Source organism: Aythya marila, assembly GCF_965140915.1.
Source record: "Aythya marila genome assembly, chromosome: 2".
NCBI classification, from domain to species: domain Eukaryota; kingdom Metazoa; phylum Chordata; class Aves; order Anseriformes; family Anatidae; genus Aythya; species Aythya marila.
Window position 1 is genome coordinate 47,275,649 of NC_139043.1, and position 18,675 is coordinate 47,294,323.

The 18,675-nt window shown below is 37.8% G+C and overlaps 1 protein-coding gene across 2 annotated transcripts in view; it reads left to right on the forward strand.

Annotated features, from left to right (window-relative positions):
* Positions 1–6,234: 6,234 nt before the first annotated feature.
* Positions 6,235–18,675, forward strand: part of SLC9A3 (solute carrier family 9 member A3) — a gene marked incomplete at its 3' end in the record, with an annotated part of 48,991 nt that continues 36,550 nt past the window's right edge. For both annotated transcript variants that reach the window (XM_082753905.1, XM_082753904.1), the window contains exon 1: positions 6,235–6,948. In XM_082753905.1, coding sequence (XP_082610031.1) covers positions 6,756–6,948 — 193 coding nt within the window. In that variant the 5' untranslated portion in view covers positions 6,235–6,755. The remainder of the gene's footprint in view (positions 6,949–18,675) is intronic.

The following is an 18,675-nucleotide window of genomic DNA, read 5'->3' on the forward strand; positions in this document are numbered from 1 at the left end:
TATGAAAACATCTGTTGCTTATATAGAGCCTAATTATTCCAAATACTGTGAAAACTCAGCTGCTGATGATTTTAAGTTTTTTGTTTGTTTGTTTTTGTTTTTGTTTTTACAATTGTATTGTTATAGACTACTGCATTCTGTTTCAGAAACCTTCTATGTCGCCTATAATGAGAAAGAGATATTGCTCAGCTTCTTCTTCCTTTGTTAATTATTTTCTAGGTCATGCAGGTCATGTTATATGTTCATGTTAAATGTTAAATGTAATTATTTTCTAGGTCATTTCTAGGTCGTGTTAAAAGTTACTGGTGAGCACTATTGCTAGAGTCAGATGTAATGTTATCATAATATACAGAAAATCACACTGATTCAAACCAGTCACCTAGTTCTCTGACAGTGGTAAATATCTGACTGATGCCTACTGAGGAGTTCAAGAACAGGATGAGTAAACCCCTGTTGTTGTTTTTTTTTTTGTCCCTTGTAAGCAGTTTACTTAAAGTGCCTTCTTTCTCTGTGGATTATAGCCTGGAGAATATGAAAAGAATTTCAATGACTTTTACTGAAATGCTTTTGGGCCTCTTCCTCTTTCCACTGCACTGATGACTACAATCCAGTTTAAACATACTTACATTGATATAAGTTGGGAAAAAAATGTGTGTTTTGTTTTGTTTTGTTTGCTTTGAATAATGTTTCAATACCATCAGCTAAATTATGATATCTATTTACATGTAAAATCAGAAAAAAATAATCCAACATAATTTATCATGGGAGACAAAGAAAAAGCATATTTTCAAAAGAAAAATGAGAAACAGAAAAACATAAATATTTCTTGCTGATCTGTTACCACTGATAATCAAGAGTATTCAACTATCTAAACATCATCATTTGACTCATCCTCATATATGACCATCAGCCATTATTCAAGTATGCAGTGCCATTATACAGTACAGAGATCCAAATAAATAAAATAATGTAATATATGACAAATATGTTTTTATCTCACACTGTTTACATTTTGATATCTGCTTTATAATGCCACTAAGTTTCTATATAATGCCCCTCTCAAAATGACACAGAGTACACATTGTGACATTATTTTCTGAAAGCTCTGTGCAAGTAGGGCCAGAATGACAAATTCAAGATCTCTGAGTTAACTGAAGAACGAGAACTGTAGTGTGTCTCACATCTGTACTGGACACTAGTTTATCCTGGGTTATACTCCCTGTACTTTGTGTGTTTTCTTTCAGATAAACAGTACAGCACTGTTGAGGGAGTGTTCTCACTGTATAACAAATATTAAGAGACAGTTAAAAAAAAAAAGTAAAAATAGAAAATAGACATGGAAATGTAGATTAAGGAAGTTTTCAAAGTGTATAGGAAGAGAAAAACATAAAGCATATGAAATGTTGAGATGGTATGTTTAAAATATTTTCAGAAAGTAATAAAATTATTTTTCTGAGTCTTGATAAGCAAAATATTAGCTGTAATTTTCAGTGGATCCTCTTTTCACAGTAAAGCTTAAAAGAAGTAATAAGTAGAAGTAAAAATGAAAATTTTAATCATATACTGTTTTCTATCCTGTTTAGATACTTATATCAAGACCAGTAAGTCTGTAAATTTCTCTGGATCCCTACTATAATGTCTGATGTTTGATGAACATCTAATAACTACATTGGTCACAGGTGGAAAAGGCACAGCAAGGAATTCATGAGATGAGGGACATGGAGAAAAGTAGAATCTTGCTGATATGCAGTATCATTTCATGACATCGATTTCCCAAGTGTTGCCTCATAAAAAATACTCTTGCAGGGAAAACTCTGGGAAATATATTTGTCTTTTTTGAACTGTCTTGGCAAAACTTTATTTATTTATTTATTTAGTTTGAATTTATAGTTGGCCTAGTGTTTATGATTCATGATCAAATATAAAAATGAAACATTTTTCCCACAGTATTGAAGAGTTTTTGTCAAAAAAAATCAATAAACTTCTCCATTTCAAGAAAATTGCTTTGTGTGAATGAAATGACAGCCCTGTTTTTAAAATAAAATATTTTTTATAAAAGAAAAAATAAATATTTTTTGTAGAAATCATGGAAAAGATAGAATATTAGGGAACGCAAAGGAGTAAAAGCAGTTTAGGCACTTTGTTTATATTAAATTTGAATTAAAGTGTTCACCAAAAGGGATAGAGTGTTATCCTTCAGTCTACATCTTTTTTCCCCTTCTCTGGGACAGACAGCCCTGATTTCTTCTCTTGCCCAAGCTCTTGAGCTTATTGAACTTTCTGTGAATCAGTCCAACTTAAATAATCAGTAGAAAACTATTCTGGTATTTTTGCTGGACTATGAGTATGAGGTCAGGTAGGGTTCTTTTGACTGTCAAATCCAAAGGGAAGGGGAAGCTGCAGTGCTGGATAAGGGTAGGAGCTGTGAGGCCCTCCCCTTCTAATTATAAAATCACAGAGCCAAAGAATGGCTGAGCTGGGAAGGGACCTCAGTAAGTCATCTGATCCAACACCCTCTGGTCAAACACTACAGCCACTTGCCCAGGACCATGACACAACTGCTTTTGGATATCTCTAAGAACAGAGACTCCAGAACCTCTCTGGGCAACCTCTGCTGCTTGGTCAACCTCACAGTAAAGAAATTGGAAGTTAGAGAAGGACTTCTAATACAAAATTTTATAAAAGTACAATGTTCTTCTGAACACAATATGATAAAAATGTGTTAGGTAACTGGTGCTATGTAACTTCTTTCACTTTCCCATTGCCTTCTCACTGCTGATTACACAGACAGCTCACACATATTGTGGCCCCCTTCTGGAGGGGGCCATCCATAGTTAGTGTCATAGGTGGGGTTAATGTTTGTCACTGAAAGGTGTTTCTATCTTCCCACTCCTACTAGATTAGCTGCTAATCTCATGTAATTGGGAAATTCATTAAAACAGCTATAGTAACAGGAACGAAACTGAAAAATCTCATGATCCTACCATATTCAAAAAGACAAGCTAAAAATAGGGGGTCTGGAAAAAATGCCTTCTAATTATTGTCCCTAAATTCAGTCTTGTCTTGAAAGGAGTCATGAAAATTTTGGCTAATTTCCTCTGTCATCCTACTTCCTAGCCAAATCCACTTTCTTGCTCTTTCTGATTAATTCATCCTCAATCTATTCTTCATTAAAACTACCACCAATGCATGTAGATTATATGTTACTACTCAAAGCTAATTCAGAGTTTATATTTATTTGTAAAAGTTCATATAGCAAGCTAATTATAACTCCTACCTCTGAAGTTAGTACAGATGAAATGTTCAGTGTATGTTTTTTAGAGAAAACATAATACTTTAAATACTTCAGTTTACCTGTTTTTTTTTTTTTGTTTGTTTTGTTTTGTTTTGTTTTGTTTTAACTCAAATTGTTTTTACCTTGGCATTAAAAAAATCCCTAAGAAGTAATCTTTACAATACATAGATCATGTGAAGGTGTACAAGATAGTTCTTACTCCTTTTTCTGATCGACTACTTACAAAATATTTCCAGAAGAGACACTATTGTAATTCTTTTAGTTACAAAAAGAAGAAAAAAAAAATCACTGAGGACTCAAAGCCTATATATGAAGTAGAAATCTTCCTTTTGTAGCCTTTTGTGTTTTCAGAGACAGGAAATATCAGACGTTGTGTGATATGTTATTTTTATAGCAAACAGTACTCATACTCAGGCTTTTTGCTACTGATGCAGAATAACGCCACAGAAAACTATTCAACGGCTCCCACAGAAATTTCAGGAATATTGAATCTATGAATAAATATATAAACACAAATGTATTCATCTACAGCTATCCATTCATATGTGAATATACATATGGACTGCCATTTCAGCATGTATTCATATACCTACAGGTGACATGATTGCTGGTTCCTTTCTTGGCCCCCTCTGTGTTGTTCTAACAAATTGCACAAGAATTCTACAATACACACAGTCATTTGACATCCAGCCTACTTAAAAAAATATATCCATATCTAGTTGGGTGATAGAACAAATGTCACAAATACACCTTGAATCATGAGCTTATTGTTAAACAAAAACACAATGCTGGCATTTTACTAGTGCTGTAAACTGTGTTTTGAGAAGATCTTACAATAATCAAAATTGTGTACTTCTGTGACAGGACCAAGGCTTTCAAAGACCTTTACAAATCCTAAAATTCTCGCAACTTTCCTTTAAGGAACATTGCTGGGCATTATACATTCAACTGATGAGCAGACTAACATTAGCTTGTCTGTGCTAAGACAGTATTTCCATTATTTTTCCCATTTGCTAATATTCTTTACTTTCACCAGCAAATTGAGCACTCTGATTTAACTTGGTTACTGTGCTACTACAATTGCCAGAGGAGGTACTGTACCTAGAGGCAATCAAGGCAAGCTTATCCTCGTGAAGTGTCAACCTCCACTGTGGAAAAGGTCCACTGGAGAAGGTTGTCTCATATTTTCTAGCACAGTATTCTTGATCTATGTCCCAGTTGTCCCAGCAACATGGGTTAGCTTCAATATTTCATAATAAGGTTTATTTATAACCCAGTTATTATTTGGAACTAGATTTGGGAAGAAACATATATAAGAAGGGACACAGCATTTGTGGTTCCCATTTATCAGCTGCAGCTAAAATAATGGTACTTGGAATATGTTGGGATAATAAAAGCACTGCTGACAGTTTGCTTATTTTCTCCTAATATCAGCAAATAGAATGGACTTTAACAGTTAGGAACTACTACTAACCCAAGGTCTCAGCAACAGTTACAGAGATAATCAGCAACTACATACTATAACTCTAGATCAGTTTCTATAATGGTAGTGTACCAAAGCCCTTTGTAGAACCTTGAAAAAAACTTGGGCCCAGACTCTAAAGGACATTTGAGTACCTAACTGATCCTTAAAAGAGATAAAAAATGTATAGATAGGATTTTAGTTCTTGGACACTGACAGATCTTTGTCTACAATATTTCCTAAATGTAAAGAAAATATTTTGCTGGCAAATAAAAGAGCTAAATGTTTCATGAAAAGAGCTGCATATTCTATCTTTCTAAACTGAAATATCTCCTAGACTAAAATATCCTACATAATTTCCTTTCCTTTAAGTAAAGAAGAAGCAAGGAAAACAGACAAACAAACACACACACAAAACACTGTTTCACCATTTGAAGAGAGGGTCCAATGCAAGGCCTGTACTTGCTTTGAGATAAAAACTGAATCTTCAGATGAGAAGTTCACTCCTTGAGTTCCTCTGCTAAATAAGATTATGTATTAATGAAATACACCCTTTGTAACAATGACATTCAATGCAAATTAGTTTTAATTTATGGGTTAGTTGATTTATAGACTGTTTTAGCATAACCCACTTAGACTTACAAAAAGTACTTTGCTTTTCTACCCAATGACTGAAATGATCAAAATAACTTCTTTATCTTCTGCCACATCTTCATCTTCTGAACATTTTAAAGGGGAGCTTATCACATTCATTTTTGAACGCCTGATAAAAACAGCTGTCGTATATGTAAAACAAGCAGGTAACCTTTTTCCACAAAGTGGTGGACTGCACATGGCAGTTGGGTTGCTTCAGAGCACATAGCAGAGGGTAGAGCTGCTGCTGCAGTGAGTAGGAAGGTTCAGTTTGCTGGGAACATGCTGCTTTGCTGCCTTTTTACTTCAGAGTGATGATTATCGTGGCTCCACCTGCCTACAGCATACAGTATACTCTGTCCAGGATATCAGGTGAACGTTTATCAGCAAGAAGGAAGGGTTGGGGGGAGAGGTGACAGCCTTCTAAAAGATTTTATGTTGTAACCAAAAGAAAAAAAAAAAAGGACACGAAAAGAAGACACAGGACCTTTGTAAACTACCACATCTTAACGAAGAGCTGCAAGCAGATCTAAATGAAAACCCCAGACCTTGTAGTTTCCCCGATCACCGTTGGGAGAGGGGCTTTCTGGTGGACAGAGGTAAAAGCTGGCTTGTGAAATCTGCTGTATTGTCAGAGCTCAGCAAGACAAATCCTAACGCAATTTGGAAAAATGTGCATTCCCTTTGTGGCAATCGGCTGGAGCAGTGGGTCTGGCGGAGAGGCTACCTCGTTTCGCTGCGCATCGCAGTCACCCGAGCGGAGACTCGTGGATCTGTCCCCTGCTTATCCATACCCGAGCTGAGCACGGATCCCGGGCTCCGCCTTGGACGTGCCTGCGGGAGCGCCCTAGCCTTGGCCCCTAGCACCAGAAACTCAAGGTCACTTCCTTCCAAGCCCCGTGTGCTCAGAGCCGAGCCGGGACGGCTGGCACAACCCACAGCCTGCTGTCACCGTCCCCGCAGAGCGGAGCTCCCCAGCCGGTCTCTAGGGGTGCCCGGTCGGGAGTATCATCGCTACCTGCCCACTGTCAGGAAAGCTCCGCCCCCGACATTTCGGGAGCAGTTTGATATAGGCAGCTCGGGGCAAGCAGCGGGATCCCAGCTCGAAGTATCTGCCTATGCACGGAGCCCCTGACCCCTCCTTGGCCGCTCCTCGCTGAGCAGGACCCGAGCCGGCCGGTGGCCGGGGAGCACCCGCGCCGCTGCGGGCTCAACGCACCGGTGTCTCCCGCTCCGCAGTCCCTGCGACAGCTTCTCTGGGGGGGAGACAAGGACCTCTCCCACAAGGACCTCGCCCACAAGGACCTCCGAAGAGGCGGGATTTCTCCGGGAAGAGGAAACGGGATTTTGTTGTGTGACTTGGAGATGAGACAGGTATCTAGTGTGGGGTTGCTCCTTGGGCTCATGGCTCTCCCAGCGGCGCTAGGAGAGAGAAGCTCAGAAAGCCCTCCAAAACACAACCAGACCAGCTTTGAGATCGTCTCTTTCAAATGGGATCACGTCAAGGACACTTATGTCATTATTCTCTGGATCCTTGTGGCCAGCTTGGCCAAAATCGGTGAGTCCCACGTTATATATTAATTAATGCATAAGTCCTCCTCCTTCCCCTTTTTCCCATCTACCACCAGTGTAAATGAAGAAAGTTTATCATAAGTCCACTCACCCCTTTGCAGGGGGTTTACTGTACTCTGTTCTGATTTCATAATACTGCCTGAACATAGTGCTTAGCAGTGTAATTTTCACCTTTCCCAGTCGGTGAAGTAGTTCATTTTCAATGCCTAGGACTCTGGCTTCTGTATCTGACTCCTTGCAAATCCTTGCATGCTTTGAAACCTTGCATTACTGTTGCTCTCGGGAAAAACTTTTTACAGACATGAAACAAGAATAAAGCCTAACTGCTTATACAATGCCTATTCCAGTTGACAATATGCTATCCTCCTAATTTTAATTGGTAGTTGTATTAGCTATTGTCATCACAAAGACTGTAAATCCCACGTATGGGCGTAACTTTCTCTGTTTTGCGGAGCATTGTTGAAGTAGTGAAAGAGAATAAGAAAGTTTATTATCAGCTATTATCAGGTCATCTGTTGCAATAGAAACCTTAGAATACTTATAATTTTCTTCAAGAAAATAGAGTAATTGAAAAGCAAGGATGTAGACTAATTCAAATGTAGTATGAGTAAATTTATATGAATTGTGTAACTCTTGTGTTCTGTACACTGGAAGAGCTCCAAAAGCAATCTTATACTAACAGTGTTGTTTGCTGAACTGGAAAAGTGGCTAATTGGAACATATTTTATTTACATGATGCTGTTATCCTCAGTCACAGAATCATAGACTATCTGGAGTTGGAAGCGACCCACAAGGATCATTGACTCCAACTCCTGGCTCCACACATTACTACCTAAAAATTAAACCATATGTCTGAGAGTGGTGTCCAAGTGCTTCTTGAACTCTGTCAGGCTTGGTGCTGTGACCACTCCCCTGGGGAACCTGTTCCAGTGCCCATCCACACTCTCACCTGTTTCTAATATCCAGTGTGAATATCCCCTCATGCAGTTTCATGTCATTCTGTTGGGTCCAATCACTGGTCAAAGGCCATTTATCTTTTGTATCTAAAACTAGACCACTGTCAGTTTGGCTGATACTTTCACTGTCATTTTCAAGCTTCAGTAAATAATTCCTAAAATAATTCTCAACTCAGAAGGCAAGATCAGCTGAAAATCATGCTAATTTACTGTACTTGTATTGTTAATACTAATCTGAGATACCAGAATTATATACCATAGATTTTGCAAATCACACAGAATGAAAGATATAAACAGGTCAGGTATGCTGTAGAGCATAAGCTAAATGCAGTCAGGCTTGGATGGAAAATGCTGTGTCCACATCCAAATAAACCCAAAAGAAACTTTTTTTAAAATGAAGAGAAAGTTATGTAAAGGCTCTATTGTTAAGCATTTTTTTAGTGATACTTGCATCTTAGGTTTCTGTTGCTTACCCATATACACATAAGCCAAATATCCTCATTTGAATCACTGTTGAATTACACCTATCAAATATTACAGATGATTGCTACATTATCTAGATTACATAAAAATACAGCTTTGATTTAATTGACTCTTACTGATTGGTTATACCAAGTAGAAAACTGGGGGAACCAGATACAGGAAAAACTAGTGACATTGTTGAGTCACTGTAAATTTGTGCTAATTAAGCTAATACACAGGTTGTTTGTTTGAACCTTCTTTTTGAGATACTCTTCTAAATTAGCATTTGCTCTCTGTGTTATTAATGTTTTGCTGCTTTCTATATGTAACAAAGTTACACAGAATAACATTAGTCCTGCACAGCTGTAGCAGTTCTGTGGCAGAAACCCAATGCAGCTAACAGGACTGTTAGATTGTTCTATATATAAATTGCAATGGCCTGGATTATGATTAGCCTGGATTAAGATGAGCCATTTTACTGTGAAATCCTCAGTATGCCTATAAGTGCTTGATAAAGCACTAAGTGTTCTTGGAGTTCAGAAGCTGAATGTTGCTAGTTTTATTTTTAAATTATTTGCATTTATTTCATAGTTAAACAGAGCATGTTATTTACTAGTAAGTAGTGTATCCATCATTTTCCCTCCCCAAACTCTCAAGCCTCATACTCTTTTTTTTTTTTTTTTTTTTTTTCCTTCACATTTGTAATTACAAGTCTGTACAGCCTTGTACATTGTCTTTGAAGAAGCAGTGGACAACTGCTGTATTCCATTGAGGGCCTATGAATGACCCTGATTTCCCCCCCAGTCACAAATAAGATGCAGATGATCAGAAATGTACACTCACTGCTCAACAGCTGATTGATGCAGAAAGTATAAAATTGTTCATATAAGTCAATGAGAAAGGGAAATCAAAATCTGTCGGCCTTTTACTTGCCTGGGTGTGTCAAGGATTCTAGAAAGTATGCCAGAAATTTATCACAAGATTTTGAAGGTCAAAAATGTTATGCAGGACCAAGAAGATCTATAAATTTAAAAAGCAGACAGAAAAGAGCTGGGGAAGAAAATATAGTATGTCTGCCTCTGTGTCTCTTGATTTATTACCTGAAGGAGGGCAAACGTAGTGGAGTTAAAATGCTGTTTTTGTTCTGGATGTTTCAGTAGGGGGAGTAGTTCTTATACATGAAAGCTCACATCTCCATGGCTACAGAGGATGAGAGAGATACATTACTGGTGAAGTGCTGACTGGCAATTGGGTTAGCAAAAAGTCTTCTGGGAATTGCAAACTGGGGGTGAAAGGAATATGAGAATACTTTGCCTTTGTTTGCATTACAATAATCTCAAATTTTCTGTTTCTTTTGTTTCTTTTTCCCTAAAAGGAGTGGTTCACTTTATAATGCTATAAGGCTTGATGGAGGGCTCCTTTAATAATAAATACTTGTGGCTCTTCTGGGACTTGTTATTCCTGTGGTGTACAGAAAGTAAATTTAGTGCTGTCAAAGTGTTCTGCATCAGAAACTATTTTATGTGAAATCTCATAAGCATATCAAATACACAAAAAAGTCCTGAGTGTTCTGGGTTTGGTGTGAAAGAAGATGTATTCTTGTTTCCCTTTTTATAATTTTCATGTGAAGAATGAATCTTAAGTATTGCCACAAATAAAACTGGAAGAACAGTCTTCATACTGTTGGCTTTCATGCACTACAGGAAATCAACTAATTTTTGTGTTACTAGTACAAAACTTCTGATATATCACATTGTACTGTTTTGCATATTATAATTGATTTGATTTGACCATCTTCATTTGAAATGTTACAACACTATTCTAAGGTACACAGTGTTCCACCTAATTATCTTTATTTCCTCTTTTGATAGGCTTTCTTATCACTACAAATGAGTATCCTTATGGGATAAGGCCAATAAACAACTCAAATCTGTAAAGCTAAGTCTGAAAAATATCTTATCTTCATGAAGAAGGTACATGAGGTTCATCTGAGAACCCTCCCAGTGGACTTCTTCCACTAGGCATCCACATACTTGTACCTCAGTTCTCCAAATGGAACAAGCAATAGTAATGAAAGAAAACCAGACACACATAGGTACATGTATGTGTTCATATTATAGACTAGGTTTTTTCCTACTGTAACTACGATGTTACGGAATGTAAGATTCTTTTAATTGACATACTTTTCAGTATAGTTCTAATTTAAGATTAAAGACGTATACATACTGACCAGCCTTGCACAAGCTTTTTTAGTTCACTTAATGTACTCTCCTATTTCTTTGTATCTTTAGTAGATCTTTGGTAGATTACTTCAAAATTACTTGAAAATAATCATTTAGTAAACAGAAACATAGAAGATACCTTAATATACCTTAATCCACAGTTATTTGGATAAAAATAAGGGGAGGGGAGAGAGGTATGTTATAGCTGGGGATAGCCACCACATGCTACTAATGCTAGTATTTTCAAAATGCTAGTATTTTCTGCTAGGAGGCAGAGAGAATGTGTATTTATATTTTCATTGGTGGTTAGGTTGGGTAACTTATAAGACTCATGGTTTATATCCTTTGGACTACTATAATATTTTTCCAAAGGACAGTTAATTGTTTATCCCAGAATAATAACAATTTAAATAAACCCAAAACATATAAAACTGAATAACAATTCATAAAACTGAATAACAACATTTACTGCCTTCACCTCTGCCACCTAGACTATGGACCTCACTGGTCTAATCAGGACAGGTCTACGCAAAGAGTGCTCATCACTGTAATTATCTCTGGCCATTTTGGTAAGCTTAAGCTAATTGCTACTGTGAAAATGCTGTTTCAATTTTTCTTCATCACTCTGTCCCATGTTTGCACAACTAGTAGTACCCATCTGAGAGATAAAGTGGTCCCGCTATGGCATCTACCAGCTCCCTCAGCATTCTTGGGCGAATCCCATCAGGGCCCCTCCCCTTGGGATCCTGAACTTCACCATCTCATAGTCACTGCAGCCAAGGCAGCGTTTGACCTTGAAATTTCCCAAAAGTTGCTTGTTGGTGAGTTGGTGAGTTAGTCCAGCAAAGCACTTCTCATTGGCTTCTGTATCACTTGGAGAGGAAGCTATCATCAAAGTACCGTAGGAAACCCCTGGTTTGCTATGGCACCCTCCAACACTCCACTCATCCTTTCTATTTTGGAGTTAGTTTTTCTGCCCATTTAGCCCCCTGAACTTGATCAATGTGGATCAAATAAGTAAAAATGCTCCAGTTTCTGCATGTCCTGGTCCCTTTGTATGTTTCACACTTACCTGAGAAAGAAGTATTTTGATAACACCAACATTCCTGTGGAGAATTTTAAGCATGTTGGGATGGGCTAGGGAAGAAACTGTGAAATGCAGGTCTAACAACCCACCTAATTAAAACTCTCACGGCAACATTTTCTTTAAAGAAATCAATATTCTTACCTCTAAAGCAAATTGTCAAAACAAAAGCCCATTTGACTCTGAATTTCTCCTCCTGGCTGTTTAGTGGAAGGGAAAAGTTAATTTACTTAGATAAGCGATTTATTCTTTTAATTAAATCAAAAATATGAGAATAGGTCCTCCATTGGCAATTCCGTGTGCTCATCTCTTGTAAATACCATTTTTAGGAAGAAATGTTAAAGTTTGCTTAACAGAACTTTATTGTAAATATTTAGCTGAAAATGCAGTGAGAGACTCAAATAGTGAGGATATTGCAGAACTCTGCACAGCACAGATTACTGGCCTTGTCATGATTGCAGAGCTTTTTAAAAGCTGTTTTGTAAGCAAGTGATAATATGAGAAAGGACTTTGCATTCTGACTAGGAAGACTGATCTTGGCTGCTTTCCCCCATATCCAGAAAGAGCACTTTAGGAACCTTCTGGTTTGCTTGTGACCTGCTGTGGCACCCTCCAACACCCCACTCATAATTTCTATTTTGGAGCTAGTATTTCTGTCTATTTAGCCCCCTGAGCTTGCTCAATGTGGATCAGACAAGCAAGTGTGAGAAATGGTGGGAGAGTGGATGACTTTGAACAGGAATGAGGAAGTAAGGCTACCTTCCCCCGTATCCAGAAAAACATAGCAAGGAAAAATATAACTTCTAATGTATGGATTGCTTTATTGTGATCTCAGTAGAAGTTGAAATAGGTTGTCATACTTTTAAAGGAAGCACATAAATTTTCTTCCTGGATATACCCTTTCATTAGCTATCTTAAAATGGCAAAGCAATTAGATAGAAATATTATAAATTTGTGCTGGCAACAGTGTCAAATAACTGGGATGCCTTCAATTAAGTAAGATGCTCTACTTCCTCTTGCAATGTTCTGTTTAGAATGCATGTGAGCTAAAAATTAAGTAGTGTAAAATCCCTTCTAAGGAATTACCCTTTTTACACAACATTTCAGGTGGCTGAAAAGAACATTTACATCATAGAATAATAGCTTAGCATTTCTAGTTCTAAGAACAATTGTGTAAGCCATGATTTGTAAATGGATGCCTATTTCCACATTTTTTTCCATTTTACACTTGTACCTTATTCATCCTTTTCCTGTCCTTTTTGCCTCCCTGAAACACACATCCTTCTTCCTCCTCCCCCCTCTTTCCTTCTCTCTCTCCTCTAAGTGTTGTGAATCTCATGTCTTAATTATTTAGAGTAAGGAAGAAGATAACAGAACAGTATAATTCGATTCAGATTACATCTCCCGAATAGCAAATGTACAGTGGCAACTTGTATGAGTTACATAAGAAAACAATGTCATTTTGAGAATGACCCTGAACCGAATACAGTTCAGGCATGCATACCTAAGAAAAGACCTCTGCCATCAATTACTTTCAAGCATCTGTGTGCAAAGTGCTTTGCATTCTCTGTGGAACAATGGAATCCTTTTAATACCGTCGTTTTAGGTTTGTTGAAACCATTGATTTACTGTCTTCGGAGCTATGGCCACTTATTGCTAAGGGTGGTCTACCAAACCCCAAAGCAATTGTAAATCTCTCGTGGTAATGCAGCAGACCATAGGCCTGCAAGTATTAACTGCAAGTAGCAAGCCCTTTTAGATATACAAAAATTCTTCATGTGAAAGGCTTTGTGAGGTCACCTTTGTGTATTTTTTTTTTTTGTAGTTTAGTGTGTTAGAGATGCTTAGTAGGGAAGCTGATATTGAAAATCCTCATTTATTATGATTTATGATTTATTTACTACTTGGATCCAGCAGTAAGAAAGTGGTATTTCCAGTTTTGAGTCATATCACCAGAAGACTATCAGAAGTCAGTGAGTTTCATCAACACAACTGAGACACAACACTTCTTTTCACCCTATTTTAATTACTGTGTCTTAATTACTGTGAAGTAATGGGATAATTGATAACTGAGTTGTTCTGTATCTTCTTTCTATTGCAAGGTGAAGTGCTGTGTCCAAATTATTGAAGACTTTTTTTTTTTTTTCAGCAGATTGTGGTTCTGCTCATCTTTCTATAGTAGTTCAGTTAAATTACTGTCCCAAAGAACTAAGGGCTCTAATTATTATTTATCTAGTTAAGAATTAGCACCCATTTAGAATTACTGTCTTTTAAAAGTCTTTTTAAACTGCAGAGCATGGTTGGTTGGCTGTTTTGTAATAATTTAATTCCTTTTGTAAAACAGCTTACAGAGTGTTCACCCCCATGAAAGGAGTGACTTGATACCCAACTGGCTGCTATGTAAAGCACTGTAAAGTCATAAATACTGAAATTACAGGCTGACAAGAAAGAGCCAAGATGGAATACAAGACCTCAGGTGGAAACACTTTTAATTAAGATACAAATATATAATATTTGTTCGTGGAAGAAGAAAGCTGAAGCTATTCTGAAAGATCTATGCAAAAGCAGGGTTTTTAAATAGATGAGTCTGTGGGTTTTCTCCTTCCAATACCTGAAAATAGAAGTAGTCATTCTGCATTCACTAATAGAACACTGTGGGAGAAGGGGCAGGATGGAAGCTACAGATGAGAGTGCTATTATGTATGTTGCATAAAAATGATGGAATTAGATTTTGAGGGGGGAGAGTTGGGCTGCCATTCAGAGGCAAGTCAGCAGGCTGGAGATAATGGGCTGACAGGAGTCTCATGCAGTTCAACATGAAGAATTGCAAACAACCACAGGCACCATTATGAGCTGGGAGACACCCAGCTGGAAAACAGCTTGGAAGAAAAGGACCTGGACACCAAGCTGAACAAGAGCTGGCAATGTGCACTTGCCACAAAGGAGGCAAAGTGCTGGAAGCAGGTCAAAGGAGGTGATACTTCCCCTCTACTCAGCACTAGTGAAGGTATCCCACAAGTACTCTGTTCTTGGCTCCCCAGTAAGAAAGAGACGTGGAGTTATTGGAGAGAGTCCAACGCAGAGTGGGACCACAAAGATGATCAAGGAACTGGATCATTTCTCCTATAAGGAAAGGTGGAGAGAGCTAGGACTATTTAGTCTAGAGAAGAGAAGGCTCAGGGGGCATCTTGTCATCATATATAAATATCTGAAGAGAGGGTGAAATGAGGACAGAGCCAGGCTCTTTACAGTGGTGTCTAGTGACAGTACTAGAGATAATGGGCACAGACTGGAAAACAAGAGGTTCTGTCTAAACATGAGGAAGCATTTCTTTAGTGTGCATTGAAAGACTGAGTAATGGCAGAAGTTCCCAGACAGGTTGTGAGTCTCCGTCCTTGGAGCTATTCAAAAGTCATCTGGACATGGTCCTGGGGAAGCAGCTCCAGGTGGTTTTGCTTGAGCAGAGGGGTTGAACCAGATGACCTCCAGAGATCCTTCCAAGTTTAACCATTCTGTGATTCTCTGAGGGAACATGAAAAAGAGTAGAAAATACACACAACGTTATATTCAATGTCTAACAAATTAGCATATTAATTAATTTCTTAATTTTTAATTTATGTTCTTTGTTATCATAAAGAAGATAAGTATTTGGCTGTTGTCCAGAAGGTTTTCTGTTAATGTTTTTCATTCATTGAAAGGATGTTTTTATACTGCCTGACATTTCTATAAATATGTCTATTAGTCATAGCCTCTTACCAGGAATTGGCAATATATTATTGTTTTAGACTCTGCTCTATAGGGCTTCAAGAGGGCAGCTTCTTCTTTTGGAAAATCTGTCTTTGGGGGGACTTATTCAGTGTCTCTACATGGTTGCCTGTGGATTGCAGTATATCTTAGAGGATACTACATTTTAGAGGTGTAAAATGAACATGCATAGCAAGGCTTATTTTTTCCCAACAAGACATTTAATAGGTTAAATGAATAGGCAACATCACTCTGTTCTTTTCAGTGCTGTGCTAAGTATTCCTTCAAATCAGAGAGCCACCTTTCTATCTGTTTCCAATAATCTTACAGATCTTAATTTTACCTGGGCCTTTTAAAGTGGGATTGTACATGTATACTTGCCAGTTGGTGCATTGCTGCTCATTTGTGCATGATTATATCTAACAGTTGTTGTTTTTTGTTTGTTTGTTTTTAATTATGGTGCAGCACATTTTTTTCCATAGTCACAGAAAATTTAAAGTGTTTTTCTATTTTAATATCTACTTTTATTCTACTTCTGTGTTCCACAACCTCTAATGTAGCAAACTCTTACAATTCAAGACAAGAAGAGTGAAAGACGTAAAACAAGGAAGATGGCAGCTCACTCAGGTCATTTGTTTGGGTGGTTGTCTAGCATCCACAACACAACCTGAAACTCATGCCCTGCAATTTTGCAAAACTAACATTGCTGTGATGAGGTAAAAGTGTCTGGAAACAGAGGGATCATTTTGTTACTTTTTTTTTCTGGATAATATTTAGGGAAAAAGAAAAAAAAAGCACTCCTCATTCTTCCAATAGCTTTATTAGAAATAAAAACCACAGCAAATCCTGAAACAACACGTTTTTTTTTTTTTTTTTTTTTTTTTTTTCTTCACAGTCTGATAGATATGGCATTAAAGTCAATCATTGATAGATTTCTTGTAATTCACCTCGCCCACACCCACACAAGTTAATTCAATCAACTTTCAGACATTCTCTGGTCTCAGATGAGGTTATTACACTTCACATGAGAGTCTAAAAAAAGAGCTGTCACATTCATCATGGAGTGAATGGGAGTGGCAATTCATTAGTATATAATACATTAATCTTATTTACAACCTTATGTTCCTAACTGTTTCAGTAACAGAAGTACATTTTGTTTTCAAGTCTTGAATGTTTGTACTGAAGAAAAAGGTAATTAAGTGAAAAGATACAGGTTTTTACTCTGAGATAAAACTATTCATTTTAAGCACTCAGTAAAACATCTTACTGCTTCAGTCTTTCCTAAGGAATACAACACAGTTTACCTTATTAAAAAGTGTAGTTTCCAAGGCATGTTCACTTCAATAATGCTGTTGATGTTTGGAAGTATGAGGATGTAAAAACAGCATGAGGAAGTATGAAGTTTCCTTCTGCTTATTGTGATTTAGAAGGAAAGATTAAAACCACTCCAAGGTAAACCTTAGAATTATAGGTAGAAACACAACTTTTGTATGAAACTCTTATGTCAGGAAAGACCTACCTAAAAGTAAGGATGAATGTTCTATAGCTATATTTTTCCATTACTACCTTGTGTAGCATGCACATAATTGAGGAACCTGAAGTGTTGAAAAGTAGACAAGTAGAATCTTGTCTATATGTGCATGTGCTAAATGTTTTATGCATGTTGTCCACTGATGTAGTACAACAGCCAACAGTCACTACTAAGAGTGCTCACACTGTGGTCCCCAAAACAAAGTGTCTCTAACTAGGGGTTGAAAGAAGCTTGGTAAACAGCTCCATAATTTGGGAACTGCTTATTAGTTAGGAATATGACTAAAAGACATGACATTTTATTTATCATTCAGTACAGTTTATGTCAATAGGCAGTGTTTTCTCCTAAAACTGATTCCAGCATTAGGAAAAAAATAATCTCCTCTAGAAAAGCTGAGATCTACGAAATTCACAACATATATAAACAACATATGTAAATTTCTGAAATTATACCTGAGTCATAATCATGAAACTCTTGTTTTATTGAGCTGTTGGAATCTTTCCTCCAATATAAGACTGCCCTTTGAAGCCTTGCTGGGTCCACAGTAGAGTGTTTGCTTTCAGTGGAAACTAGCCAGGCATATTTTCTTTACCTTTCTCAGATCAAGTTTATTTTCAGTTTTAAAGACAAGCTTCTTGATATATGTGGTTTTTTTTGTTTGTTTGTTTGTTTTTTGGTGGTCATCAGTACTAAATGTGGGTATCCTTAATTTTATTTAGTTTTCTAATGTAACCAGGAATACTTCTACTGTAATCCCATGTTATTCCAGTTGTACTAATTATAATCTTGCCATGGTGAAATGTGAGGGGCAGGAAGCAAGGCAATCTACCAGGGCTCAAAGAAAGGTGCTTACTTATCCTATGATTTGGAGCACTCTTCATAGCTATTCCCCTTGGCCCTTGGTCTTTAATTACATCCTTCATGTCTTTCCTAACAGGCAGCATGCCATGTCCTTACATGATGCAGTGCTGGAGAAGAACAGTAAGTCCCTATATTAGGAGCAGTGCTGGGGAAGTACAGGAAGTCACAGAATCATGGAATCTTTAAGTTTAGAAAAGACCTCCAAGATCATCTCATCCAACCATCTACTAACATCATCCAGTAAACCATGTACCTAAACACCACATCTAATCTTTCCTTAAACACCCCCCAGGACTCCACCACCTCCCTGGGCAACTCGTTCCAATACTTGACCACTCTTTCCGAGAAGAAATATCTGCTAATTTCAAAAATAAACCTCCCCCAGCACAACTTGAGGCTATTCCCTCTTGTCCTATTGCTAGTTATCTGTGAGAAGAGGCCGACCTCCAGCTTCACACAACTTCCTTTCAGGTACTTGTAGAGAACAATGAGGTCTACCCTGAGCATCCTCTTCTCCAGACTAAACAACCCCAGTTCCCTCAGCCATTCCTCATAGGACTTGTGTTCCAGACCCTTCATCAGCTTCTTAGGCCTTCTCTGGACATGATCCAGGGCCTCGATGTCCTTCTTGTAGTGAGGAGCCCAAAACTGAACACAGTACTCAAGGTGCGGCCTCACCAGAGCAGAGTACAGGGGGGTGATCATCTCCCTAGTCCTTCCGGCTACACTGCTTCTGATCCAAGCCAGGATGCTGTTGGCCTTCTTGGTCACCTGGGCACACTGCCAGCTCATGTTCTGGTGACCATTGACCAATATCTTTCCAGTCACTCTGCTGCAGGCCTGTAGCACTGGT